This window comes from Cheilinus undulatus, linkage group 15 (assembly GCF_018320785.1).
Source record: "Cheilinus undulatus linkage group 15, ASM1832078v1, whole genome shotgun sequence".
In the NCBI taxonomy this organism is placed as follows: domain Eukaryota; kingdom Metazoa; phylum Chordata; class Actinopteri; order Labriformes; family Labridae; genus Cheilinus; species Cheilinus undulatus.
The window spans coordinates 31,734,314-31,762,084 of NC_054879.1; the positions used below are offsets into that span (position 1 = coordinate 31,734,314).

Sequence of the window (27,771 nt, forward strand, 5' to 3'; positions counted from 1 at the left end):
CCATTCTCACTTCCTGATTTCTAATGAAATACACTGTCCTATGCTCTCCAAATAAAGGCAAAAAAATAAATCTTAAAATCTAAGGATTGAGAGTGAACAAAGAAAAAGGCTTCAGCTGGTGTAAGTCTGTTGGTCCTGCCTAAAACTCCACAAACTTTTTGAAACATACAACTGAAATTAACAGCTGTAAATATCTGCAAAAGTTTTCACATATGTTAATACTGATGATTCAATTTTAAGCCAAGATCTGCTGATACCGATATCAAGCAGATATAATTTCATACATCCCTACACGTAATACTCTCTGATACACCTTTGCATACATGAACAAACATTGTAGACTCAAGTAGAGGAGCGGTGACTTTTTGGAGGCTTAGCAAAACTAGATTTGAAATGAAAGAGTTGTGAAGATGTTACAGAGCCAACTTTTAGCTTTAAGACTCTAATTCTAACCTCAGTTTACATCTGCAACGAAGAACAATCTTTTATTCAATAAACTAAAAATGTATAGCCGATGCAACATGAGATATCGCAATAAACACATCGCAAAGGTTTGAATTAATCAAACTGAACAAGAAACATTATTCTATAGAAATAAAATAAAATCTGCTGGTGGCCCATTATGTTTCACTGTAGTGTGCTCCTCATCAGCACTTTCAATCCCAGACCCCAATAAAATACAAATGATGGTAATATAACCAAGGATTATTAGATGAGTCTAAACTGTATAAATATAAATAAACATTAATATGAAGCTGTGCATGAACAACAGGACAAACTTCATTCAGTGTTTGCAATCAACTCAGCCACAGACCAAAACATGCTACTCTAAGACAAAATAGCAGACAGTGGGGGCAGATGGCCAAGTAGTTAGGATGCGCCCCATGTGCACAGACGACCTGGGTTCAAGTCTGGCTTGAGGCTCCCTTCCAGCATGTCTCTCTCCCACTCTCTAATTCCTGTTTCAACCATCCTCCTATCTGAATAAAGGCATAAAAAGCCCCAAAATATATGCTACATCTATAAAAATAACAGTAACATATGAATACATAGAAAGAGCTGTCTTTGAGTCTGCAGTAACAATTATTTGTTAATTAGCGCTCAGTTCTGCTGCTCTATCCCACCCTCATAACTGTTGTTAGATTCAGCTTGACAACACCATCAGCTTGCAGAAGCCTTCTCCTTCCATAAAACTTGATGTGAGCAGTCACCAGTTCCATTATTGGCAGGCTAATCATCTCCACTGTGGTATCATTACAAATGATGTGTGCTAACCAGTGCTTACAGGGCCAACCATGATTCTTTTGATTGATGTGTCCCTTGAAAGTTGTTGCTGTGATCTGGTTTGATGTGCAAATAAAGCCAGAGAAGTTATGCCTCTGTGTACTGTTAAATAATATTACTTATTATTTATTACCAAGTATGTTCAGTTAGATGAACAGAGTTCAGTTACACATGTGAATAATGTGAAATACTGCAGCCTCAGACAGCATATGCTCAGAGAAGGAAAAACAAATACTTGAATATTGACGGCCACATTGAGTCCTTGTACTCACCCCTAATTCCCAAATATCATCAATCAGAGGATCATTTTAAATTTAACATAACTAAAAATGAACAGACACAATGAATAATGTGACTCTTCTGCTGTAAACCACATACTTCACATTCTGTATGCTTAATATTATCAAAAGTTACATAAGAGAAAAGTATGCCAGAAAATCATGTCCATTCTGAGTTCATCCAGCATAAACATGGATAAAATTTTAAATGCAAAGATGATTATGCAATTGAAAAATAGTCAGCTCTGAATGTGAGACGACAGCCCTGACTGAAAGCAAGCATAAAAAATGTCCACTGATGTCAGTGCCAGTCTGTTTTGGGTCAGTGGTTGGATTGTCTATAAATCCAGCTTAAACAATAAGTTTGTTTTTTTAAATCACTTTGCTTCAGCTGAAGAAGATTTAGGTAAACAGACAAACTCCATAACCCTTCTATACTCGTTATAATCTTCAAATCTGAATCATTCTGCGCTGATGATGCCCAGCATACATTTATTTTCCTGCGGATCATTACAGGGCTCTGGCTCCATTAAAAATGCATTACAGAGGCAGAGCATTTCTCGGCAGCCCATGCTGAACACGACTGACCACCATTTCTTTCCTCTTTGAAATGTTACAGCTAGAACAAGCAGGGCAGAGATATGGTGATAAAGTTATGAAGGCAGGTGCTATATCTTCAAATGAGAAGCTTTGAAATTCACAGCAGGGATTTCATGAAGTCTTTATCACTGTTCAAAAAGAATCGAAGAAACCCTGTGGAGCTACTGGATTGGACCAATCATAAATGGAGGAATGACGTCAAACTGTGCAGTTGATACATGCTTCATTTATGTTACTCTAGCAACTCTGCACAATCAAGGGGTGAACTGTACCATCATAAATGAATAATGTACGCAGGTTATTGAACAAATATAGACATTAGAGATTTCAGGATACCGCTCTGCCTGTTATTCACTTTGACAAAACAGATATCTGATTACTGTCCAATAAAAGATGTCACTCTTGAGTAGGGCTTGTTAGCAAGAAGAAAAGCCCATGTGGGCAGAAATGGATTAGGGGAAACAGACGGCAGTTTTTTAAATGAAACAAAGCTCTTTTCAAGATGTATCTACATACATTTCCTGAAATCCTATCTTTCAACTTTCAAACAGACTTCATTCTTATCAACAAACAAAGCAAACAGGATGTAAGATTTATCAGGGGGGTTTACCATGAAGGGAAATTTGAGGCTAAAGCCTGACTTACACTGCTGGACTGCCTAACCTTAAACTGTAAGCAGAAGCTTATGCCTGTAGCTTAGCATGACATGCACATCACAAAAATGCAACTGTGCGTCAAAATGATGCAAACTCCCAAGCCATGTGGCTGGTCAGTTTGGTCAGCTGTCAGTCTCTGAGGAATGTCTACAGGCATACTGTATGTATTCTAGAGTGAGACAAATGGCTGAAGACAACTTTACAACTTGTCAAACTTACATGTGGGCATCTGTTAATATCGGACATGAATTTCCATATCAAAGAGTGGCCAAACATTCCCCACTTCTCTGCCTCAGCCCATTCAGAGCCCATAAATTCCATGTACTCCAAAGACTAATCTTTTTCTTATTTGTGATAACAGTAGTTTTATCTGCTGTTGCTAAATATTTATCAGTTCTTGCTCTAATATAATACACTCATTTCAGTTGCAATGGTTTCCTGTGAACAAACAAGCAGGAAATGTGGAATTAAGGGCCAATCCCATTTCTATGCCTTCCCCTTGCCCCTTGAAACTGAGTGGTAAGGGGCAGGGGTGAAAACCTTCCCTTGAGAAATGAGACGCCACTTGATTGCTGTTCATCATCACACATTGCAGATCAACAGTGCGTCATCGGAGGTGACAATAAAGCTTTGACCATCTTGTTCATACTATGGATCTGCGTGTTAATCTTCTCCATTTATTTATACAGTTAACAGCCCTCATTTGCATGTGTATATATATAAAACACCATAAACTCCCATCTGTAGTAGTTAAAGATTGAATATATATAAGAAAACCTCAACAGTTTTTTTTTTGATAATCATTTATGAATGCCAAAAATATTTACATTTACAGACCTCCTACATTGTCTGTTGCGCCATTTCACAAGTGAATGCAGTGCATAGTGGGAAACTAATCATACCGCTTGGTTTCAAGAGTGGTCCTGAAAAATCTTCATTTCAAGGGCTATATAGCCTTTGGCCCTTAGCCCTACCCCTTGATTCAAAAGGAATTGGGATACCCCTTCACCTGATGTGAACGTGCAAAACCAAGGGGAAGGGCTAGGATAAGGGCTAAGGGGTAGAAATGGGATTGACCCTAAGACCAGGAACCAGCAGAAAAATTGCACTGCCAATTAACATATTGTAGAATAAGGGCCTGTGTCCACAGCCAGCTTTTTTAGCACCTTTTTGTGCAGCAGCAGTGGGGATTTTTAGCACAATTATTTTTGAGGGACAAACCATGATCACCTCCTCTCATTTTCATTTAAAAGAAGCAGACACTTGGTAGCAGAAGGAGAGTCAAATGATGTGCTAATAGGCCACTCTGTGTTTCAAGCTGTGTGGTAAAAGTCTGACTTGACAAAAAGCTCATAAACACCTTTGTATCTCTGACCACAATTTAAGGCTTTGGTGAGTTATCTTACCCAAGTATAGGTATGCTGAACTTGCTTTGTGGTTATACCCTATGGTTTTATGCTTTTTTTTTCTATTAACATTTGCAACACCATTTAGCTGAAGAAAGAATTTAACTTTAATTGGCCTTACCTGGTTAAACTAAATGGATTAAAACACAAACACAGCGTAGAAAAATGAATTGTGGCTGTGATGTGGTGTTCAATGAATGCTTAATTCACAATCCTTTTAAAAAGCAGAATATTGGTCAGGTGAGACAGCTTTTGTGTATTTTTTTACAGTTTGTTTTCAAATTCTTTCACAGTGCTTCCTCAACATCCCACCCAGTGTTTGAACAGTGTTTAAGTGGTTGGACAAGTATAATTTTTCCTATCTTTTCAAAATAAATCACTCATTAACAGCCACAGGATATTTCTTGCATCCAACATCATATTTAGAAGGACAGCGAAGTGGCTCTTACCTGGAGGAGGGTTTAAATAGACACTGTTACAGGTCAGAAGTTTCTTAATGAACTGGAAATATTCCAGGCTGTATTGCATTCTGTTGTGCATGAATTGGACGTTCTGCTTGCGGACGCTGCACTCAATGACACCAGGCATCTTGACCTGATGAGGCTTGGTGGAGGAGATGGTCAACTCCGAGATGTATTTGACAAGCTCGCTGTCCTTGTCCAGTGAGTCCATACGCTCATAGAAAAGGATGTAGGCATTCCACCAGCGCTTCTGCCTTCTGTATGACATCCTTTTCATCATGTGATCAAACACCTCGCCCATGTACTCCCCTCCGAAGCACTGGTTCTTCATCTCCTCCTCATCGTCCATCTTGCACTCCGTCACATCTCCATCATCAAATTTATACCAGCGATTCTTCTCTCCATCACCCCCGTTCCTCTGGATAATGTAAGAATAGTAGTGTCCGCCACTGGCCTGGCCTGAGTGGACCAGCACTCCCACCAGACGATATTTAGAGCTTCCTGGAGGTGTGGGCTCGGAGGGCTCGTTCTGTTGGATCACCTGGTTCTCCGGGTTGACATCATCGCCCTCCAGCTTTGCCACACCAGCTACAGTGTATGGCTCCATGTCAAGCTCCCTTGGGAACTCAAAGTAGTCGTTAAATTTGATGGCACATTCCCTCTCCCAGTCGTAGTCAAAGCGCTTGAGCTGGATGGCGAGGACAGGAGGCAGTTTTTTGATCAGCAGGCGCTTCACTGTGTCCACCTGACAGGAAGAGAGAGCATTATGGATTACCTGGTTCTTTTAATACATAACAAAGAACCTCATAAGTAAAAGAAATCACATTAGATTATGTGACTACCAAATGTCTTTTTACCATTATATTTTATTTTTATGGCCTGGTTGCCCCAATCTCACCTTTTTGTTACATTTCTCACAGTGATAGGCGTTGGCGCCCTCCAGCAGATCCCCTTTAACGTACTGCTCCATAGAGTCTAACAGGTTTTGGTGGTTTCTGATGTCTACATTGAGCGTTGTGAATGACTCCTCACACTCATACCTGAAAACATAACATAAATGTATTGGGTAAAAAGAGCCTCGAGCAATCTCATGTTAATGTAACTGAAGCTTTTTAATATTTCCACCTCTCACTCAAGGGCAGCACTCACCTGTGGGGGCACCCTTGACAGATCTTCTGATCAGCAAAGGACCCTCCCAGCACCTTGCTGAGCATAGCCGGGTGACCCAGGGCTTTTAGAGCTTCATCCAGACTGTCCACCAGAGAGTTGAAAAACTCCAAAGCATCATGCTGTTCTCTCAAGTTCACTGGCTCACCCCATAATCTAAACAGGAATTGAAATGGATAACGAACCATCAGCATGTGTATCAGCAGTCACATCATAAATCTAGTCACAGTGACTTGAAAATACCTGAACTGCTTCCAGAATCCTCTTGGGACGTAGTACTGCAGCCTAGATGCAGCCAGGTGACCAAAAATGACCTGAAGGTGACGAAGGACCCCGATGTTGTACTCTTTCCTGTCCTCTGACTTACTGGAGGGTTTATCATCAAACTGGTGGTGGTAGCTGAACACCTCATCCCGAGGATCAACGTTGCTCTGTAGCGACATAACACACAAAAAAGACACAGTTATCAGCCTTTTTTTTTTAAATTCTGAATTATTTTCCTCCAGTGACTGTAATTCATTCTTTTCCCTAAACAGCAACACACAGTCACTAAATATTAACGGAACAAGCTCTCTTTAAAGTTTTATGGAAATACTTCACTCACACCTTTTACGGCTGGCATTTTATTTTAAATTAACAATCAGAGGTGCCAGCTTTTCTAAGCACTAATATTTGATGTTTTGCTTTCCTTTAAAAAGTCCTGCAAATTTGATAAACTCTCATCTTTCTTTCTCTTGTTTTGTTACAATTCTTGCTATGTGGAGCATGCTGGGCTGAAGGCTGCAGAGGGCTGCTGAATCCATTTAAAATCTATCATCATCATCTATGACTCTAGATCGTAATGCTGCCAGTGTCATACCCACAACAACTAATGAGTGCAAACAGACTGGATAGTATCACCAACAAGCTGGAGGGACAAGCTGGGGGTATCTATAGACATCCATGTTTGTTTTTCTTTGGTAGTCATGTGATGATGCAAGGTCATTGGCAGGTCGGCAAGTGTGTGGTCTGAGTGGACTCCCATTCAGGCTGAGTGGTCTAGTGTGTGTACTCAGAGGATTACAAGATGAAAGTCGTTTGAAACTGTCCTTATGGCTGTGGTCTTCCACGTTTTTCAAATTTGAAATTCAAACATTTCCTAGTGTGTTGGCAGCCTTATTCAAAGCTCTTGCTAAGATTTAAGACCTCTCACAAGTAAAAACAAGACTTTTTAAGACTTTTCAAGGATCTTCAGGAACCATGTATAAGGTCAGTTTTTTTACCTAACAAAAGCAAACATGACATTGTAGTTTTTTATCACTTAAAAAAGGTATTGACTATGATTGCCTTAGATCCTTTCTTAGCCAAGTCAGCTTATCTTGGGCTAATACTGAGGAAAAAAAGCTTTATTGCATCACAAACTTTCAATGTACCTCATTCTCCTGCTTCTCATCCCCTGACATGTCATCATCCACATCGGTACCCGTACCCTCGATGGCCAGGATGCCATTGCGGATTGGAGGGATCATGTACAGCTGCTGAATGACAGAGTTCATATAACAGGTGGCCCCAGCATTCTTCAAACCCACAAAGCCTTTATTTGGCCGTGGTCCCACCGGAGGCAAGTACTCCCACTCCGTCAGTGTCTCACAACCTGGAGGAAGAAAACACAGCCACATGGATGATGTAATTTTAGAATAATCCATGAAATACTTTGGTGATATTGCCACACTGGTGTTTTCATACCTAAATAGTACATATCAGTCAGAGTGTCGACTATTTGTTTGAGGTTGCGTACACAACCCACAGCCAGAGCTACCAGGAGCTCAAAGCCAGCGTTGATGGAAGCAGGAGTGCTGCACACTGGGATGGCCTGCTCTGTGGGGAACTCCCCACTCTTCATGTACTGCAAGTACACATTTGATGCAGGGAAGATGAAGTCGTCAATCAGCTCCTGGATGACAAGAAAGAGAAAAGTTAATCTGTGGTAACAGAGGGAAAATTACATCATTGATGGCTTTATATTTGGTGTTGTTTTTTTATGCACCTTGATGAGGTTTGCTCCTCCTTTCTCGCAGCCAATATAATACTTCTTCTCTGGTGTCTGGAAGGCAAGAAGTTCTTTGGTGACCCCAAGGTGGCCCTCCAGGATGGTCTCCTCCACACCAGTCTCCCCTGTCCTCTTAACCTCATCCTAATAAATTCAAACATAACATCAACACAGTCCCACACTCAACTGTGAGGGCAAAGATGAGCATCAAATTGCTTTTATGGGACAAACTAAACCATACAAATAAAATATAACATTTGATGAACATGTAACCAAGACGCATTACCCTTATCCTTTTCAGCCAGTCGATCTCATTGTTAAGCAGCACCTCAGCATTTGGCAGGTTGATGTTGCTGTTGTAGGCATAGTTCAGAAGATGCCGGAGTAAAGTGAAGTAGTCTCCAGCATGTTTGGCTCGCTCCTTGGCTGTGCTCTGGACATTAAGAGGATACAATTTTAAGATTAGAATCTTGTAAGCAGCCAGCTGGCTCTACGGAGATGCTTTATAATGCATGTAATAAAAGAGTGAGAAGTTAAAAGTCTTAACAGACACAAGGTATAAAGCCACTTACCCCTAGCACAGTGAAAAGTAGGGTGATGAAGAAGAGGAGGGGTCTATGGCCCATACAGCATCGCGTTGCCATCAAGAAAAATTGCTCTTGGGCCATTTGACGCACAGATCTGTTTAAAACCAGCAAAAAAAGCAAAAAAAGCATCAGCATCCTGATATTTATGAAGCATGATGCCATCTTCATTAATGCTTAAGACACAGATCGGGGTGTACTCACTTGCTGTGGCAGTGTAGCAGCAGGTCTATAATGAAGGTCTGCCAGGCTTTCTCCTTACTGAGCGTGTCCAAAGCCGTGGGCATGAGGGCGAAACATAGCGTCATCACTTCCAGGGCCTCGCAACACACCTGCTCATCCTCCCCATCTGGCTCCTTTGCTGCATTTGTCTAACATAAAAAGAGAGATAAGAAATATTATATAACATATATGCAGCACTGCAATTTTTTATAAATTCTAATCCCTTTAAAGTCCCAAAAGCCTATCAAAAGCTCTTTGTCCCCTGGTTGAACCGTGCTCAAAGTTAAGGACCTTTGGGGACTGAGCTGTCCTGCTTCTGTGGCTCTACAAAAGTCTGCATCTATTATTCAAGTCTGTGCTGCACAACTGTCACTCAGTGTGCTCCTGCCTACTGTTCAATATATTATACTCAGACTGATGTTTCTAAAATTATAAGACAAAAAAGAACTCTCACAAAAAGCAGCATTCAAAGGATGCCTACCTTTTCATATATCTTGCTGATTTCCTCATTTGAACTGAAGACGAGCTGTACTGTACCACAGCCTGATGCCCACACTATTTTCTGCACCGCTCTGATCACACAAATGTCTGGGATGTACTTCGATACCTGGAAGAAATTCTGGTGAAAAAATATTCCCATAGAAGCCATTATTATGAGAAAAAATACTCAACCAAATAGTATCTAATCTCCTATTCTAGAACTGATGTAACATACATTTCTTAAACACTATCCTTTTATATCTATGTACAACCAGCATCACATTATGTATCATTTAAGAGTAGGCGTCTAACTTTAAAATCAACATATCTATTGTCATGCAACCTTTAATAACTATACATTACATGTCCCCTAATAAATCACTGATTTAAATTCAGAACCATTCATAATTTTTACCACCCCCTAAAAAGGAGATTCTCTTACGTTTTCTGTTACCTCATCAGAAATCTGCTGGGCCAGGCGGATGGCTACATTGCGCAGCATGCACTCTGAGGCAGGGTTGGGGATGTTTTGCAGTGCACTCTGGAGGACCAGAGCCTGGTCATGAGTTGCCTGATTAATCTGTACACAAACAGCACAAGAAGTGATGTCAGACATTTAGCAGACAACCATGGAGGAACAAGTCATGCAGGTATGTCTCTGTTTAAGTGATATGTGTGGCCTAACCGGAGAGACAGGAATGTTCCCCTCAGCATTGGGTTGGCAGGCCTCAGCCACAGCTTTCACATGCCCAAAGCCGACTGCAGTGAGGAGGAGCTTGGCGATCTTCAGAGCGTTGAGGTACGCCCCACGCCGTGTCTCCATGTCTGCTGATGGGAGGAAGTTGTTCCTGGTGAGCATGCTTAACACCAGGGGCAGCCCGCCGCTCTTCAGGAAGTTGTACTGGAAGTCACTGGCGTCCTCTCCCAGAGTGGCACTGGCTGGCATCAGCAAAGCATAAACAACCTGGAACATTGACAGGAGAAATGTAAACTGTTTAAAATGACAGACATGGGAAATAAAGTGTAGGCCTGTCTCAAACAGTAGTTGTGTTTCTTGGTGACTTTGCTGAGCAAAACCACAAAATCTAAAATGCTGAGTTACTAGCAGTTATCCCACTGGTCTACAATTTTTTCAAGCAGATATTACAGCTAATGTAGGCCGATATTTACAGGTGATATAGGCCAATATTTACAGGAAAATAAGCCAATATTTACAGCCGATACAGGCCAATATCACAGATATAGGCCACATAAATACAAGACAATGAAAAACACAAAAAGAACAAATAAAACTGGCAGGCACTAGGAGCAACTTTAAAAAATGGCTGACAAAGCAGCAAAACCAAAACAAATCAAAGAGAATGATAGACACTGATGCGGGAAAAAAAAAGTTAGACCCACCTCAATGAGGTAGAGCACTTGTGAGGGTGATGGCCCAAAGAATCGTGAGTCCAGGGATGGACTGAGGCTGTTCTCCCCAAGCTTGGCGTGGTCCAGACACACAGCTCGCAGATTTTCCACTGTAGTGTTATCTGTGGGAAAAAAGTGATCACAAAGATGACGAGTTAGCTGACGAGTCCTAATTTGGCTTTTTAAAACAAGTGAACTGATTTGAATTAAGGGGAGAGTGGCATGTGTACCTGGGGGCATGAGCTTCATGAGAACTCGAGCTCCATCTCTGAGCAGTGGCATGTTGAGGTTGCAGCCAAGATCGGCCACCTGCCATAGGAAGGAGATGTAGCGCAGATGCAGCGACATAATCTGTGAAAACATGGCAGCATGTGTTAAGACTGCCACTGTTTACATACAAATTCAGCATTCCAGGTTGGGGTTGATGTAAATATTACGATGAGTCAGGCTGACATTTTAAGAACATGATGTTGACTTGATAAAATAATGCAAGAGTACTGGCTTAGTAAACAGCAAAAGAACATTCTTGAATATTTTAAATAAAATCCCACTCTGCCCTTGTTATGTTGGAAGTATAATAGGAGGGCTGGGAGAGGGAATATCTGTTTATGCAGTCCATGAAATATCAGTGCTTTTTAACTCACCACACCAGGAAGACAGCTCTCCACCTCAGGGTTGGGCCCATCGCTGTAGTGGTTACCATGGTTACCAGGAGAGCCGGTAGATGAGTCAGACGAGCTGTCTGGGCTTGAGGGCATGTTGGCACTCACCTGGGTCAGCTTGGCCGTGATCAGCTACACAAAATATTATTGAGTTATTGCTAGACTAATACATTAAACAAGAAAAAACTTGTTAATGTCATGCATTCAGCAAGGATTTAAGGGCTGCTTTCAAAGCAGACACATTTTAGCATCATGCATTCCTACTGATTGTCCAAAAAACAAGAAAGCATAGCATTTCATGAAGTTAATGAAAACCAGCAATACTGTTTCAAATTCATACCGTTTTGTCCTTCAAATTAAGCTGTCCAATCAGCTTCCTGTCATCAGCTGGATCGACAACCTCTCCGCCAATAAATAACTCTATCTTTGTATGTGCAGCATTCGCTTTGATCCTGTTTAGGATGCCACGACGAACTGAACCAATTGTGTCATTGGTGTGCGACCAAATGTCCAAGTCATCCACCTGACGCCCCTGGTTTGGGAAACGGACGATCAATGTGATGTGTTTCCCACGAAAAGCTCTGCAAGAGAAAGAGAAGACGGTTTATTTAGGGTGTTAAGAGGCACCATTATACTAGTCCCACCTAGAGGAATATTCTAGAGCTGGCCAATTAATCACAAAATAATCAAAACTGACAATTAGGGCCTCTAACCGACATAAACCTGCTGTGTTAATTATTTCAATTGAAAAAAAAAAGACTTTTTACAAAAAACACATTTATTTCAGCTGATGTGTTTTGATTTCAAATGTTTCAATAAATAACCATAAATTGTTAATCTGTGCCTGTTCCTTTTAGTTGTTTGTTTTAAAATTATACAAATATTTACAGAACAAACAGAGTCGGAGGTTGGGGGTGGAATAATTGTTCATTAATTGTAATCGAGGTAAAAAGTTAAATTAATTGTGATTTTGATTTTTGCCATAATTGTCCAGCCCTAGGATTCTAACTGTTTTGGAGAATTTAACTTGTAAGAGGCAACCAAGATCCTCAATTATGTTGCTAGGAATTTACTTTTTCCCTTGTTTTGTAGCACAGTAACTCTTCATTGCTAAGTTTGATGGCACAGAATCAACAACCTTAATTACAGTTGCATGTTAAAAGTTATCCATGACAAATAAGGCCAGTTACATTGTGGTTGTACCTTGACATAGGCAGTATAGTCCTCTCCTCATGGTAGTCACTATCGCACTCATTGATGTACTCCTTGAGCACAGTGAGAACTCGCACCATGCGAATAGCCTCCTGACGGGCGCAGTTGATGCTGTCTTTGTCTCCATCCAACACACAAAGGGTGTCATAGGATGCCTTCAGACGGTCAAAACATGACTGGATGAAATCTTCATGAATTTCAACCTGGATGGAGGGGAAACACATGCAGCTGATGAGGAAAAGTTACTGTAACTGCACTAAATTCAGTGTGCTCAATTGATGCTTGGAGACTGAACTACCACAGAGGGGAAGCAGTCAGTTTACCTGATTGACTTGTAGTTTTGGTCCCAGGTTTGTGTAAATCTCCTTCAGCAGGTCTATGGCTCGGCTGGCAATGTCATCACTACCTTGAATAACAACCTGAGAAAGAGGAGAAACTGTGCATTAGACCAATGACTGAGGGACTTTTCTATGTTTGCTGCATGTGCTTGAGCTTACTACATTACTGCCATAAGTTCTCTACGCCTGTGCATAGCATGGAGCAAGTTGACAACAAAGACTAAGTTGTTTGGATGTATTTCATGCATGTTATGCCAACAACTTTCACAACCACAAATTATTTATGCCCTGTTCATGTTTTGATGGGTTGTGGTTCAACCAATGGTTTGAACAAACAAAGAAGTCAGACAAAACCAAATGACTGTTGGCTGCGTCGCAGAGACGGGGGAAGCTTCCAATGATTGTTTGAAGCAAGAAAGCAGCTTGAACCATGGTAAGGTTCATCAGCAAATAAATTCTTTCTTAATTTGCTCTGCCTGGTCTCTACAAGAACATATGAGATTAATCAGCAGGGTTAATAGGTGTAAATGCTATGAGCATTACTGCAGATACCTGAAGCTGTGACTTACCAGTGCTACAGGTTACATACTAAAAACTTGTATGGATCAAATACGAGCTACTTGATTTCATCTACATCAAGAAAATACTTGATCAGTTTACAAAATATAAGTTTTAAGAGGTAATGATGATACAGATTGTAACCTTGCAAAGCAGATGGACTGGCCAGACTCCATGTCTGTTGTCAGGCTGAACTATCTTGCAAAGCTTCAATCTGAAATGATTGTGTCCAGTCTGAGAATGGATCAGACCAACCAGCATCACTTGAGGAGAATGAGGTGGTAGCTACAGGTTTAGTTGTACAGGAAGCTGATAGCATTTGCTGTTGATGGTGTAGCATTTATCTCGGATGTAGCTATAGTATATCAGGAGTTTTATCAGAACTGGACCACATTTCTTTATTGGAAGAGGAACAAAAGCTTTCTTGGTGGGGATAATGTTTCTGCCTCTTTCCCAACTGGGTTTGGCATGAGTTTTATCTACCAACAAGCTTCGCTATTCGAAAAATATGGCAGCGTCTAGCTGCCATGTTGAGCTCATGTTGCCTACTACCTTATTTGGTCATGTCACTCTAATTGGCCTGTAATGAATGTGTCCAGTTGAATGTTTGTTGCATCCCTTTCTGACAAATTTTTGAAAAGACCTACTCTTCCAAACATTTTGTACGGGACGTTTCCCAGATGAATGTGAAATATATCCCAAGCAATGGACATATGAAACAGACCATCTGGCTTGCCAGTTTACACAGATAGTGGGGTAGCAATTTTAGTTCTTATTTATTTATCTGAAGTTGTTTTACAAAGTTTGGAAATTCAGACGCTCCATTAAACATAAAGTGTTCCTTGTCTCACTGTAACGATCACAGGCCATCAACTAGCCCAGATATCAGATAGGTAAAGCAGCTTAAATACTTGGATTGGTACATCACCAGATAAATCGTTTTCCATCAAGACCACCATTAGAATAAAAGTTGACTTGTCTTATTCAATCAGAACAGTGGGAAACAGCTTCTCTTCCCTCCCCTCACCTGCTCTACTCAGTTCAGTCTTCCACCTGACAAAAGTGCCACAAGGCTTGCAGATGCATGAAGTAACATGCAGTGTGGGAGAACTAGGTAGAGCGAGAGCACATTGAGTAATTGCCCCCAAAAGGTATGGGTCTCTAAAAAACTCTTTATGACAGAAAGAGATTTTGCTGAGTAAAAGGCCATATATATGCAATTCAAGTGTAATTCACTCTCTACAATATGCAAACACAATATCTGTTGATCCAGAAGTCTTAAAATTCAAACAACTCTCTTTTAGTTTCAGAGATTTAGAGGTGTCTAATAGGAGATCTCATTGAAAGTTCCAAAAAGCTTTTACTAAACTGCACAGTGTCAAATACTGGCATAGCACTTACAACCACAAAATAAACAAAAAACATGGGTTTATGTGTGCCTGTTGGAACAAATCTCCTCACCCTCCAGAGGTAGTCCAAGCCTATTAGTTCCAGGTCATCCATCATGTAGGCTCTGCGCTTCGCTACCAGCTTGCCCTCTCTGCAGTTGACAGCCTTGAAGAACCTCTCAAAGCACTTCATGCCATTCTCTGTGAGCAGAGATGGGTCCAACTGCAGAACATTATTCTCAAAGAAGTCCTTATTTATGTCTGGATCCAGGTCGGGCTCATCACCCATCAGCTTCGAGTACCTATTAGGAAGCAGAATAAAAAGCATTGAGGACAGTTGTGAGCTGATTGATAAAGGTAGGAAAATTATTCAGGGCGAAAAAAGAGAGAGAGAGTCAGGCTGTACCATTTGAAGCAGGCCTCACGGTCACAGAGAAACACAGCATTCTCAGCCAGACACTTCCAGATCTGCTTGGCCTGAGGGGCACACAACCACAGCTGGCCATCTTTCAGCAGGAACCTGGAAAAAACAAAGAAAATCAATACAGGACCCCGGTGGCCTGGGGAGACTAGCTTGGGAAAGCAAAGATTTTGGACCAGGACTTGAATCATAATAGTAGGTGAATGTGGAGGCTCTGGGTGCCACTGTCTCTTCCTTTATCTCACGTAGTTGTCCTTAAACAAGGTAGCAGCTTGAGTACTCTGAATGTGAAGTGTAGCTTACACAGGTTGTGTGGGAGTGTGATATATTTGGCATATGTTTTATACATTATACTATTTTTTTCCTCTGCACATTACAACATCGATAGTGGCTTAGATATTCACTGGTATAAAGATGAGCAGCAACCAGGAACTGACGAGCAACTGCATTCTGCACAAATGCAACTGCATGTTTTATTTATGTCCCCACCTTTAACATTCTGAGAGCTTTTGGAGAAAAATTTCTACTGGGGCTGTTGCTGTTAATACTTCAAATAGGCCTTTGAAAGTGCATGGCGTGATCAGACTGAGTAGCAACTTATCTGCAAATTAAAGCACCTGAGCTGTGGCAACAAGTAATGAGATACAGCTAAAACTCCACTCCAAGTACGGCAGTTTTTAGGCAGAACACACAAGCTGACTTAAGCTACAGTGGGTAATATGACTTACGGGACTTGTTGTGAAAACCAGTGAGGCAGACAGTGTCTAAGTCACAGAGCAGAGTGATTCAAGGTAGCAAAGATAGAGGTGGAAGATACCTTTTATCTACTAAAAGTTTAATATTTTCTGTATTTATATATATCACATTCCCATTTGTAGTCCCAGCTTTCAGGGAACTACATAACCCTTGTTCATTTCATGTGTCTAAGTGCAACAAGATGTCCAAGGTGATGCTGTACCTCAGGAAGTTAAGCCGTTCCTGTACTTCCTGGACATGGCTGTAGCGGCTTCCTGGCCTGACCGTCTGGGGGTCAAACTCAGCTTGTTCCTCTGTTAAAACACAGACAAGACTAGTCAGACTGCTGACAGCCAACATCCTTGATCCAACAGCTGTATCTATGAGAAGCTATTTTTAGCCATGACAATTTACCTTTGGAGAACTGCCTCATGGTCTCCATGTAGGCTGAGAGGTTTTCAGCCACCAGGGTGACCAGAGCGTGGTTATGCTGCAGCTGGTTGATCAGGTCGTGGCGGTAAAACACATGAGGACTTCGCTGGGTTTGACTGAGGAGAGAACAGCAGGAAGAGTGGAGGTGTGAGGGGGACAAAATAAATCCAATAAGGGTCCAAGGGAAGACAGAGAAAGGGAAAGAATTAAGATGACATTAAAACTCAGTAACAAAACTCTGATTAAGAAAACAATGCACAGCTGATTTTTTTTTCCATTTGTTTCTTTCAGGGTCGTAAAGAAAGCAGCTTTTTGTGTGTTGTTGTGTGTATGTATTTATTTGTAATGTAATAACCAGCAGAAGAGTCATACCAGTAAAGGGCATTTCCTGCCTTGTTTTCCACTTAATAGAAATAGAACCACAGACCAATTTAGCCTGCAGTTCTTGATTTAGTTTATTCAGCCAACACACCACACAGAGCTACAAAACAATCAGCAAAACATTAATACCAGCTTGATCTTTAATGCCAAATCATCTCAAAAACAAGAGATACAGAGATTTATTAAAATTGTGCAGTAAGATTATGACTCTAGTGTGCTTATTAGTAGTGACTAAGTCACAATGAATTGAAAAACTATCTATAACATATTGTAGTGTTGCTGTTTTTGTCAAGTTTAACATATTTATGCAAATGCAGGGAAACAATATCAGCCCTGATTTGAATAAGTGGATCCAAGGCATGAAATACCTCTGATATTTTGCATCGAGTGATTTGTGCTGAAAAGAGCTGGCATCAGGAAGAATGGGGCTCCATCTCAAAGGACCTTTGGTTATTATGTCTTTATTAGAGGACCATTTTGTGTATGCACTGTTTCTTATTTGGTCAGTTCCAGAGAAGGCTTTCATGAGATTTAGTAATGCTCCCCTACTAAAGGCATTTACATTTTCTTGTTTTCAAGCACATGCCAAACTTTAAATAACCCTTGGAAACTTTGTCACTGCTGGGCCAGGGTTAAGAAACTGGCAAATAGGTAGAGAGAAATATCAACTAGAAAACTGTAAACAGCAGTTTTGATTTCATGCGAACTTCAAACTTTAGGTCTAGAGAAACTTAAGTGTTTGAATATTGAGGAACTGTGCTTTATCAGACTGAACTAAAGATGCGCTGGACTTCAGACAGGATATTACATGAAGAATCAGTCATTTGAGATGAAACCCAAGAAAGAATTGCTCAAGCATAAGATTTACATCTTATATACATTAAAAACATGTCAAAGAGAAAGTTAGACTTGACATAACACAGAAATAGGTAGAACCCTGGAATTTGCTCTCAACTTACCCCACTAAGTTCGTTTGTATGTTAATTGGCATTTTCTTTCTGAAAAACAACAGGCATGTACACTACTTTTTTTTTCTACATTGACTAGAAACTTCAGATCAAAATACTTGATGATTAGTCCTTAACAATAAGACTTTAAATCAATCTTTCATTACTTTTATTACAGATTTATTATTGTTACAATTAACTTGTGTTTAAATTCATTCAAACCTAATACCCCAGTTCTTCCCGGACATTTTAAGTTGTACTTAAATATCACTTACTCACAAAACAAATTTTGAATCATGCTAAACCTATGTTTTTTTATCTCTGTGTAGCAATGGACCTTATTATACATTTATTAAAAAGATGAAATATATTTAAGTAAAGTAACATGTAGTATTTCTGAAAATTTACGAGACAAGATATGACCAGAATAGAAAGTTTTAGTGGTTAGCAACAGTAGTAGTACAGTAGCAGCATTAGTTTGACTAGTTGGATGTTGAGTTATGACATGGGTGTTGCATTAGGGGTGTTGTAAAAGATTGGCTCATGTCGCAATTATTAATTTCTAAAATTCTCAATTGACTCAAAATGACCAAATTAGTAATTAATATATTCACAATTTTCACAAAAAGCCACTTTGAGCACAGCAAATCTATTGCTGTCATTTTTCATCCATGCACGCTCTCTACCTTTCTTGGTACAAAGATACATCAAGGGCTGTGTGCGTCCTGGCTTATTAGCCAAACTACTAACATTACTTAGCTCTCAGTGTCGGTTATTGCCCGGTCCCTCCCATCTTGCATTCATCTAATGCAAGCATTAGTGCTCACTTGTGCACTTTTTCTACTCTCCCAGGAAATGTGACCCAACATATTCAAAATTGAATGTCTGCAAAATGAAATTGAAGTACTTCAGGAGTCATTGAAAGACTTAGCTAATGTCACGTCACCACATGTCAACGTTAGTGGAACAATGGCCAACATATCATGATCTGCAAGGTATCACTTTTACAATCTGGCAACAAATTCTAAATGAGCAATAAAAATAACGAGATGCATGGACTGTTACATTTTAAAACCCTGAACCTTTTACAATGAAGGCTTTAGATTTTGCATGCAATGCATAGATAAATGTTTTTGTTTTGGGCTTACCTCCATCTATTCACATTATTGCAATCAGCTGTTAAAAAACATTACAAATAAAAAAATCCAATCATCTTGAAGACATGTTTATATATTTTTTAATGTCAAGGAATAATTTGCTTCTTTTAAGTGTATAACAAACTTGAGTAAATCTAGAAATAGGCACCCCTTTTTAACCTATGGGGAATATATTGTGAATTATGAATCAGTTTGCCCCGCATACCAGTTCTGTTGACCCCATGAATTTGTACTGAATCGACTTGAACAGTATTGAAAGATTTATGCCTCTACTTTGAATTATTACATTTGGGCTTGAGTCTAACAGTGTTCCCCAGCACCAACTTTCCACTGATGTTATTTTACATACACTAGAAACAGCAAAGTGTGAACTTTAAATTATTCAGTGAGCACACATGTGACAACTGTGGCCTCATTGCTTTCCTAATTTTTAATTTATCTTATGCATAATCAATAATAATTCAGGAAAATCCTAAATAGTGCTAAATAACAACTTCATACGTTCCAACATCGGAATAGCACTGTAATTTCCTGTATGAAGAAAACAATTTTTCTACCATGAACTTACCTAAGGTTTTGAGGGGCTTCTCCAAAGAGGCTACAGATTTCTCTAATTTGCTTCAGGGCAGGGATCACCCACTTGTCGTTGGTTCGTAGCTCCTCTATGAAGCGATCTATCCATTGTATCTTCTGTGTGTCTCTGTCCTGTGAGTGAAAATAAAACAGCATTTTGAGTCTTTGAGCCTTCCATCTTTAATGCTGCATGCAACTCCTAAATACAAACAACAACAACCCCCCATGTACCTGGGAGCAACTGTAGTCCAAAATCTTAATGTGAGCACTAAGAGCCTGGTCCATAATGTCTACAGGCACATCATCACTGTGTGCCAGGTTCCACAGAAGGTTGAGGACCTTGTGGGCCATCACTCCATCCTTATCATCCTCAGCCAAGCGCCGGATGAGCTCCAGCAGCTTTTCCCGCTGCTTCTTGCTGGCATTTGTCCAGCTTGCCTGCAAAAGAGGAGCAAAAAAACCCAAATGTCAGGCCAGCAGAAACAACAGAAATTTTAGGTAATGATGATGTGCAATTGTGTAACTAATACAACTGTTACTCACCTTAAAGCAGTCAAAAAGGTGATCAAGCTGCTCGGGAGAGAAGTCCCAGGCAAGCTTGGCCAGCAGGTCATGGACATTCTTCACAATGGCCTCATGCTTACCAGCCTGCAGATACAGAGACAGCAAGGAAACTGTTAGGTCAGGCCACATTTCCACGTCAATTCAGCCAAAAATGGTAAACCTTTGTTGTAGGGTTAGGGCTGTGTTTTGGCTGTTTAAAAGACAACAGTGTTTTGAATGCCTGGCAACTGAAAGTTTTGAAAATGGGTTCTGGACTGCAAACTTTTCAAACATCATGGTTGCCATCACTACGTGAACTGCCAATATGCAGTTGCTCCTAAAATGGATTTTTATGCACATGCACATTATGTATGTATTATGTTCTTGTAAGCAGCCATGTGCACGAAGTTGATCAACAACAACACCTACTGCTCATTCTCAGTCAATGGTTTCCTGGAGTTTACCGGCTTTGTAGTTAAGGATCACATACAGCAGCAACCTAACCCCACAAAAATGTTTATGTGTTCCATGCATTTTTTTAATGTGTACACTCCACCACTCTTCAAAAAGGAAGTGTATGTGTGTGTGCCTATGTTGTTTCGTTACAAAATCACAACTACTGGCCTCTCATGTACAGTACTGAGAAGAACTTCTAGGAATGTTTGGGCCAAAAACTGAGGCTGAAGTAAGGTGTAGATCTGGTGAGTAAGCTGTCTGAGGGCACCACTGGGCAGGAAAAAGAATCAACACAACCACGGTTGTGCTCTGGATGTCCTTGCATGTTACCAGGGACATGGGAAGATAATCTGCTGAAAAAATAACAAAATCCACACTTTCAGGGCACAGTAAGAGGTGGATGTGGCTAGTGAGCATGGCCTAGGGTACCATCTGGGCAGGTAGTAGAGTTGCCACGAGCCCCTAGTCATGCTGTGGATGTCCCACACGTGTGGCCCGTAGACATAATAAACGTTTATCTTGTCTATGGTGTGGCCACCACACGTGTCTGAGTTCTGGACAACCCCCCTCCAGACCAGGGTTGTAGCACATCGGGCCCTGTGATGAATTCCTGCATGCCTAAAACTTGTGCGTATACTCCAGTGGGTTTTTTGCAGAACTGTGTGCACAGTGGTTGTTTTCAGAACACTATCATATGAAAAACAGAACTTTTTTGAAAACAGAAACAAAGATCGACTGCATTTTCTTTTTGATATTTTTCATATTTTTCAAAAACATGACCAAGGTTTTCAGTTGCTATCTCTATAAAACTAGAATTACCACAACACAATTACAGTAAAATTCAGAATATAGGTCGCCCTGGTAAATAAGCTGTAGTCTGTTCATGAAATCTCCCAAAGGGGAAAAGGTTGAAACCATCCTACTTCATGACGACTTTCATTTTGGTCGGCATAGTCCACATAGTTTCTGTGCAGCTGTGTCGCTCTTCTAGTACCATTCTTTTCAGCGTATCAGCGGAGTTTGCGCATCTACTAGCTATAGTAGGGTAGTTGAACTCTCAGCTTAAAGTGATGAGACAGACTCACAACCTCAAGATGCTCTGCCCTCCACTGCCTGTCATCCGTTATCCTTACTGAGGAGTGTTTTCAGTCCAGCTCTATACGTGGCTGATTTACTTTTATTTACTAAACAATACACTCCATGTTTATTACATGCATGATTATGGCCTACTGAGAGGAAAAGCGGTTAAAAAGTGGTTCCACCCAGTATGGTTTATGCCATTATATATTCCAGCATGTTCTGGGCGGTAAAATTAAAGAGGCTGTTTGCAGTACATAATGAAATGAGCTGAATTTTTATTCACATTAGTTCTTGTGCAGTGTACGCACTTGTGGTAATGATGCTGCATGTCTCAGCACTTTATACTGGTAGAGAAGTCGTCCAGGTATACAAGCTGCAGCCAACATTCTAGATTAAAAACTAGGTACTAAAAGCGTGGGTCATACAGAGCGCTCAGATGGCTTAGTGGTTAGGTCTGATTCTATCCACTGTCCTCCTCTATAAATAAAGGCATAAAAGTCCAAAAATTGATCTTGGAAAAAAAAAGGTGCATGTCATACACCAGATTTTATGGTATATGCCTTAGCTGACCCATGATATCATTAGAGACCGTTTTCATAAATATCTTGGAAGTAAAAATTTAAGCTTTGTTGAACTGCAATAAGTCTATGAGACTGCAAAGACTGAACAATACTGCATTAGAATCATACTAAGATATTTTTCAACATAGTGTACCTGTGCAGCCCAGATATTGTCCAGATCCTGCATTGTAAGCGCTTTCTCTTTGATAACGAAGCGGAGGATCTTCTCCAGTTTCTCCACATACTGCGGCTGATGCAAACTGTCTCTGAGCACAATAGACAGGATGTGGTTCTGCTGGATCCACTCCTGAGGTTGGATAATGAGACACAGAAAGTGAGAGTGGATTCAAAATACAACAAAATCTTTGATACAGAGTGTAGAAGTGAGAGCTGAGCTGAGCTTACGGCCATGCGCTCAGCAGTAAGCCATTCTTCCTCTTCAGGGTTATGCCGATGAGTGTAGTAGGACACACTGGAGATCACCTTGTTGACTTCATTTAGTGCATTCATTTTTCCGTTAAAAGAAGAAATTTGCAATAACCTGGTGATAAAAGAGAAAGTTGATGACCATTATTATTAAGTTACTAAACATGGCAACAAAGACCTATGCAAATGCAAAACAGATACTCCTCTGATACTCACCTAAGAATCATTTTTAACCTAAAAATCTCTAAATTCTTCACTGTCTCCTCCTGCCCTGGTACACGAGAAGCCAGATTCTTCAGAGACTTGATTATCATGGACAGTGCGTCGTTTTTGGCTTCATTCTTGGCCTCTTTCTTCAGCTCCTCATCTGTTAGATTCTCTAGAAACTGGGGAACCATCTCGATGACTGGAAGGAAGTACTTCTTTACTGTGTGCAATGTGAGGAACTCGTAACACTGGCCAAAAGGCCTGTAACACAGACAACAAATTATCCGTCAACACACAGACTTGGAAAGCATGCTAAGAGACCACTGACATGTTGAAGAAAACTGTGCTCTCTACACAAACAAAAGCCTCACTTGATAAGTGCAGCGATGATCTGGACGTTCAGTGCTTGGCCGCTCATGAAGCGATCGTGCAACATTTGAAACCCGTTTAACGTGCCAAATTTGTTTATTAAGTCCACCAACCAGCCCTGTGAAAACATAAAAACAAGGAAGAAAAACAGAGCAGTTAACAGAGAAATTTGGGGAAAATTTCCCTGACTACTTTCAATTCCAGATTTAAACATTTTTTTATTCCTCATGATTTACTTAAGTTTCTTTTCTCTCCTGTGAAATTACAAGCTTAAAACATTTGTTTCCTGAATTTACTCCCCCTTAGTATTACTTCAGAAAGACAAAGAACTTAAAGAGAAAAATTATTTAAGGAGACATCAGTTGGTCTTCTTTTGACTAAATATTTGACTATTTTTAAGGCCAAAAGAAAAGAAAGAGTCAGTGTTGCAGTTTTATATTTGGGAATGACTGATTAGATTTCAACCTCAATAAAGTAAAGCAGTAGAAAAATCTGACTTCATAATTGCACAGTGGAACCTTAAGTAGTCCTGGGCCCCTTGCCAACAGAGGCAGACAGGCTAGCAGCACTGCAGTGCTGTTCAAACTGACCCTGTGCCCACGCTGCATTCATCACTCTTTCACAGTAAAATTCCTTTTCCCTTGTGTATCCACCTTCTCTTTTATATAATCTGGTTACTGACACAAGCACTAAGTGTCTAAGGGACTGAGTTCCATGTTTTCATTATCAGTGTTCTCCAGAGAGGGATTCTCTGTTTCATTACAGCCCTCAGGGTAAGACTAAAATGCCACTCTGTGGATTCGGTCCAGGCAAAAGAAAGAGACACCAACTGTCCTCTGGAGGAAGCACCGACTGCTCCTACAAGATTATTCCTAACCGTCTTCACACTACAGAAAAAAAATCAAGTTGTTTCAGTGGTGATTCACCTTAGGAGAGCGTGGGTCTGGTGGTCGGGCGAAGAGCTCATCGTCGGCCAGCTGTGCTCCGGCGGGGACAGTCTCGGAGGGCCGTGTGCCATTGTAGATGTGGAACTTGCAGTGAGGGTTGGTGGCCATCGCCAGAAGCTCCAGTAGAGGGAACCAGTCCTGAGAGAGCTTGGCCACACACAGCTCCACCAACCGGTGTGTGTTATTGATGATACACCTCTGTAAAAGGAAAAACAATAACAAAACAAAAGTGACATGTTTAGATCTGACTAAAATTGGCAGACAAATATCGCAGGCATGAAAAAACACATGAAAAAAATCCTGTTAGATTCAGTGACAAGAGCAGTTCTTCTACAAAAGGCACTTAAGTGTATCAGTTAAAAGTAATAATTGAAGGAAACCTAGAATTATAAATCCAGGACCTTGTGTTGCTTTTCAAAACCTCAAAACCAAGGCTCAAACCAAACCATTACTTCTGTGAGCTGTTCCACCCAAAAGCTTCCCCTCTTGTTTTACGGTTATCATCACAGCATTTTGACTTCAGTGTTCTCCACTCAGTCCAAGCTTATTTGACAAACTCCATCAGAAAACTAATTAATTGCTTCATATTTGTGTAACTTCTTCATGACAAATTTTATTTCTACATACTTACAAAAAAGAGGGAGTCTAGACCGTGTTCTGTTTGTTATCTACAGAGACCTAACATTAGACATTAAGATATATTTAAAAATAATATTGTTTTCATAAACAAGTTCAATCTAGCTGAATGACAACTAACCAACACTTAAAATAAAAAACCTTCTACTTATTCTAATACTGATCTCAAAAACAGACATCTATGCATTACTATACTGTACCTTGAAATATGAGAAATGCTGTATTATTTATGGCTTCTGCCCTGTCACCCTGCAGTCAGGACACCCTTAAAGGAGCAGCTCTCTTTAGCCCAACTCAATGTAAATAAGTTCCAGTTGTTTGTAATTCTGTACCAATGGGCTGCAGCAAAAATCTAAGAATGACAGGTGGAACAAAGATGTTTTGCTCCCTGCTGTCCTCGTCTGTCTCGCTGGTTAACAGTGAAAAGAATCCAGAGATCAGTCTCCCAAAACAAAACAGCAGCCAGTTTGAGCGACCACTAACAAAAAGATCATTGATCACTGCTGCTGTTGTCTCTCTCCCTCAGCGCAAAAACAGCCCAAACAGAAAACTCAACTTACAAGATCCAACTCTGAACAATGTTTTTAACAGGGGAAAGAGGTTAAAAAAATAAATGAAGCCAAGATGACTATGCTGAGTCACGAAGCTGACAGTAGGATTTTTCTCTTCAATCTTTCATAATACCTTTGGATACTTTCAATTCTGCAAGTTTAGTTGATGTGTTGAAACTGAAAGCGAGGTCAAATTCCAAAGATTCTTATCAGGAAGTCTTCGATTCTAAAATTAAGCTTTACATAAACCCTTCAGTTAAAAATACGTAACAGGTTGATTGTTTAACATTGGCGCTTCAGCTAGAAAGAGACAGTTTTCAAAGTACCAAAATAAAGGCAAAAATTAAGACTCACATGGATTTCAAACTTCCAGCCACTGACTGCCTCGTCTGTTAGGATCTTTGTGAAGGAGATGGTTAGACCATCCCGGAAAAACCTCTGACATGCCTCACACTTTACATCCAGTCCTGCAAGGAAAAATATTATATATTATTTTACATATCATAAAAAATGTGCAACAAAGTCAAAGAAAGACACTTCAAGTGTAAGAAGGGGAAACCTAGACTAACAAAGATTATTAGGGCATTTTCACATCTTCAGCTGGTTTGCTCTGATCTGAATCGGAGACCAATTTGTAGCATTGTTGCATAATTATCTCATGTATGATCTGTTTTCAGACAGGGACATTTAAAAGCGGACCGAAATGTGAGATGTGCGAGGAAAATGCTCTATAATTGGTGTGAATTTCTCACAGGAAAAATCCCAGAAGTAAAAAAAGACTAGTTGACTTCTGCCTTGCTGTGGCTGTTCCAAAGCCACTTTCCATTCTCAAAATGGAAAGAAAGCCACATGGATTGATGTTGGCTCTAGTCATTGGTTTTTGTAGTATTTGCATTTAAAACTGTAGGCAAATGATACAGTTTAAAATAAGGTGTTTTTTGATGTTCTGAAGTTGCTGGCGGCATTTATCAAGACAGTACAGGAAAAAGATACATCTCAATCCTCCTCAACCATGACTTGCTCATCCACCTAATTTGTTTTTGAAGAGTGAGGTTGATTTAGCATAGTTTCATGCTCTGTCTACAAGAAACACTCACCACGGTCCAAATTAAAAAAACAGATCAAACCCAATTTTTCAGGTCTAAGTATGGTTATGAGGTCTGCATCAGGGTTTGACTCACAGCTTTTACACAAGAACAAACAAATTTGGCAAATACACGGGTATGTTTAAAGCAAACCAAAGAGGCTATGTATGAAATGCCCTTAGAGTTTAATTGGGGCTATAACTCTAATCTTACTTCTTAAGTGGCCAGGTTTTTAAAATTAGGTCCACAACAAGCCTATATTAATTCAAAACATGTGAACGGACAAAACTATGAGATAATGGAGTGTGAGGGCCAAAAACATTTCTTTTGACACAAGACAACATTTGGTTTTTACCTTTTTTACTCAGGTCTATAGCAGCTTCCAAAAGGACTTCCAACTCTCCTTTTGGCAAAACTGGAACGACCCAACGAGGCCTGGAAGAAAAAAAACAAATCGACCAAAAATGGGTAGAGACTTTCACTTACATAAAAATTCTTCATTTGATACCTCTTACTGACACACTCTTGACTTTTACTGACGGAAGCTTCATTTGTTCCAATCATTATGAGTGGGGTGTAAAGTAAAACATTTTAACAGAAATTACAGGGACTTGGGCTGACCCACACTTTGCTAGTTTTCGAGTTTATTTTGATTATTTTTACCAAAACACCACTTCTGTCTTGCAAATGTCATATGGACTTTAAGCAGACCCTCAACAACATTTTTTTTCTACCAGTGATGGAGCCTTTTGTCCTTTTCGGCAGAAACAAACACATTTTCCACTGCCCTATAAATTTTACAAACACTTTTTACTGAGTTTATTTGTGTGGGTGCTACCACTAATACACATCTCATGGTTCTTTTAGTTGTTTAAGGGAATTGTTGGCCTAACATCTTTGTGAGGGCTATTATTAGCACTCGTTACAATCTTAGATGTTGACTTTCCCATTATAAGTCTGCAGCGTGTCTAGATTTGTTTTCCATGCCAGATGAAAAAATTTTGTTTTGTTCTTTTGATAGATGAAAAATAAACAGCTGAAAACTACTTGTTAACTCCACAGCATCTGCTAGACTACACGTGAATGAGTTTGCAGCTTCTACAGACATGCCAGTAAATACCTGTTGATCATATCATCCAGCTTGGCTAGGTCAGTGTGAGGGAAGGCAGGCTCCTCCTCTTCCAGCTGAGGGGGCCCATCCCCCTGGCCCTGCTCATCTGGCGGGCTCACCGGAGAGTTCTCATTTGATGAGTTAGGAGATGATGTCTGAAAAAAAAAATACATACAACAAACAACATGAAATGGATTATTACTTCTTGTGGATTAATTTTTAGCCAAAATCTAAAATTATCTTTTGTGCCTCCTTTATGCAATAAGATGCATTTTCAAGACAAAATCACACCTTCACATTTTTAATGTAATGAAAATTGATGCTTCTTACTTATTCTGTTAATGATTTCTTTCTTTATTTGTAATCTCTTGAAGAGATAGGAGGATCAACTTTATGATTTCCTACCAGCCATGGAGGTG

General features: G+C 40.2%; 1 protein-coding gene across 10 annotated transcripts in view; it reads right to left on the minus strand.

Moving 5' to 3' along the window:
- The window catches only part of usp9 (ubiquitin specific peptidase 9), a 48,409-nt gene that overhangs the window by 13,661 nt on the left and 6,977 nt on the right, over positions 1–27,771 (minus strand). For 4 of the 10 annotated variants that reach the window (XM_041807827.1, XM_041807833.1, XM_041807826.1 and 1 more), the window contains exons 3-37: positions 27,362–27,507; positions 26,597–26,676; positions 25,511–25,623; positions 23,949–24,167; positions 23,025–23,140; positions 22,663–22,914; positions 22,426–22,561; positions 22,175–22,327; positions 19,925–20,029; positions 19,613–19,819; positions 19,377–19,513; positions 17,664–17,702; positions 16,306–16,439; positions 16,115–16,205; positions 15,142–15,255; positions 14,809–15,037; positions 12,775–12,870; positions 12,443–12,654; positions 11,580–11,820; positions 11,222–11,371; positions 10,808–10,928; positions 10,569–10,699; positions 9,853–10,131; positions 9,610–9,747; positions 9,169–9,306; positions 8,670–8,836; positions 8,454–8,562; positions 8,168–8,314; positions 7,879–8,025; positions 7,578–7,785; positions 7,265–7,485; positions 6,096–6,283; positions 5,835–6,008; positions 5,584–5,725; positions 4,674–5,430 (exon numbers count right to left, since the gene is read on the minus strand). In XM_041807827.1, the coding sequence (XP_041663761.1) occupies positions 4,674–5,430; positions 5,584–5,725; positions 5,835–6,008; positions 6,096–6,283; positions 7,265–7,485; positions 7,578–7,785; positions 7,879–8,025; positions 8,168–8,314; positions 8,454–8,562; positions 8,670–8,836; positions 9,169–9,306; positions 9,610–9,747; positions 9,853–10,131; positions 10,569–10,699; positions 10,808–10,928; positions 11,222–11,371; positions 11,580–11,820; positions 12,443–12,654; positions 12,775–12,870; positions 14,809–15,037; positions 15,142–15,255; positions 16,115–16,205; positions 16,306–16,439; positions 17,664–17,702; positions 19,377–19,513; positions 19,613–19,819; positions 19,925–20,029; positions 22,175–22,327; positions 22,426–22,561; positions 22,663–22,914; positions 23,025–23,140; positions 23,949–24,167; positions 25,511–25,623; positions 26,597–26,676; positions 27,362–27,507 (6,037 nt within the window). The remainder of the gene's footprint in view (positions 1–4,673; positions 5,431–5,583; positions 5,726–5,834; positions 6,009–6,095; positions 6,284–7,264; positions 7,486–7,577; positions 7,786–7,878; positions 8,026–8,167; positions 8,315–8,453; positions 8,563–8,669; positions 8,837–9,168; positions 9,307–9,609; positions 9,748–9,852; positions 10,132–10,568; positions 10,700–10,807; positions 10,929–11,221; positions 11,372–11,579; positions 11,821–12,442; positions 12,655–12,774; positions 12,871–14,808; positions 15,038–15,141; positions 15,256–16,114; positions 16,206–16,305; positions 16,440–17,663; positions 17,703–19,376; positions 19,514–19,612; positions 19,820–19,924; positions 20,030–22,174; positions 22,328–22,425; positions 22,562–22,662; positions 22,915–23,024; positions 23,141–23,948; positions 24,168–25,510; positions 25,624–26,596; positions 26,677–27,361; positions 27,508–27,771) is intronic. The other 6 variants (XM_041807837.1, XM_041807836.1, XM_041807832.1 and 3 more) reach the window with 5 other exon arrangements.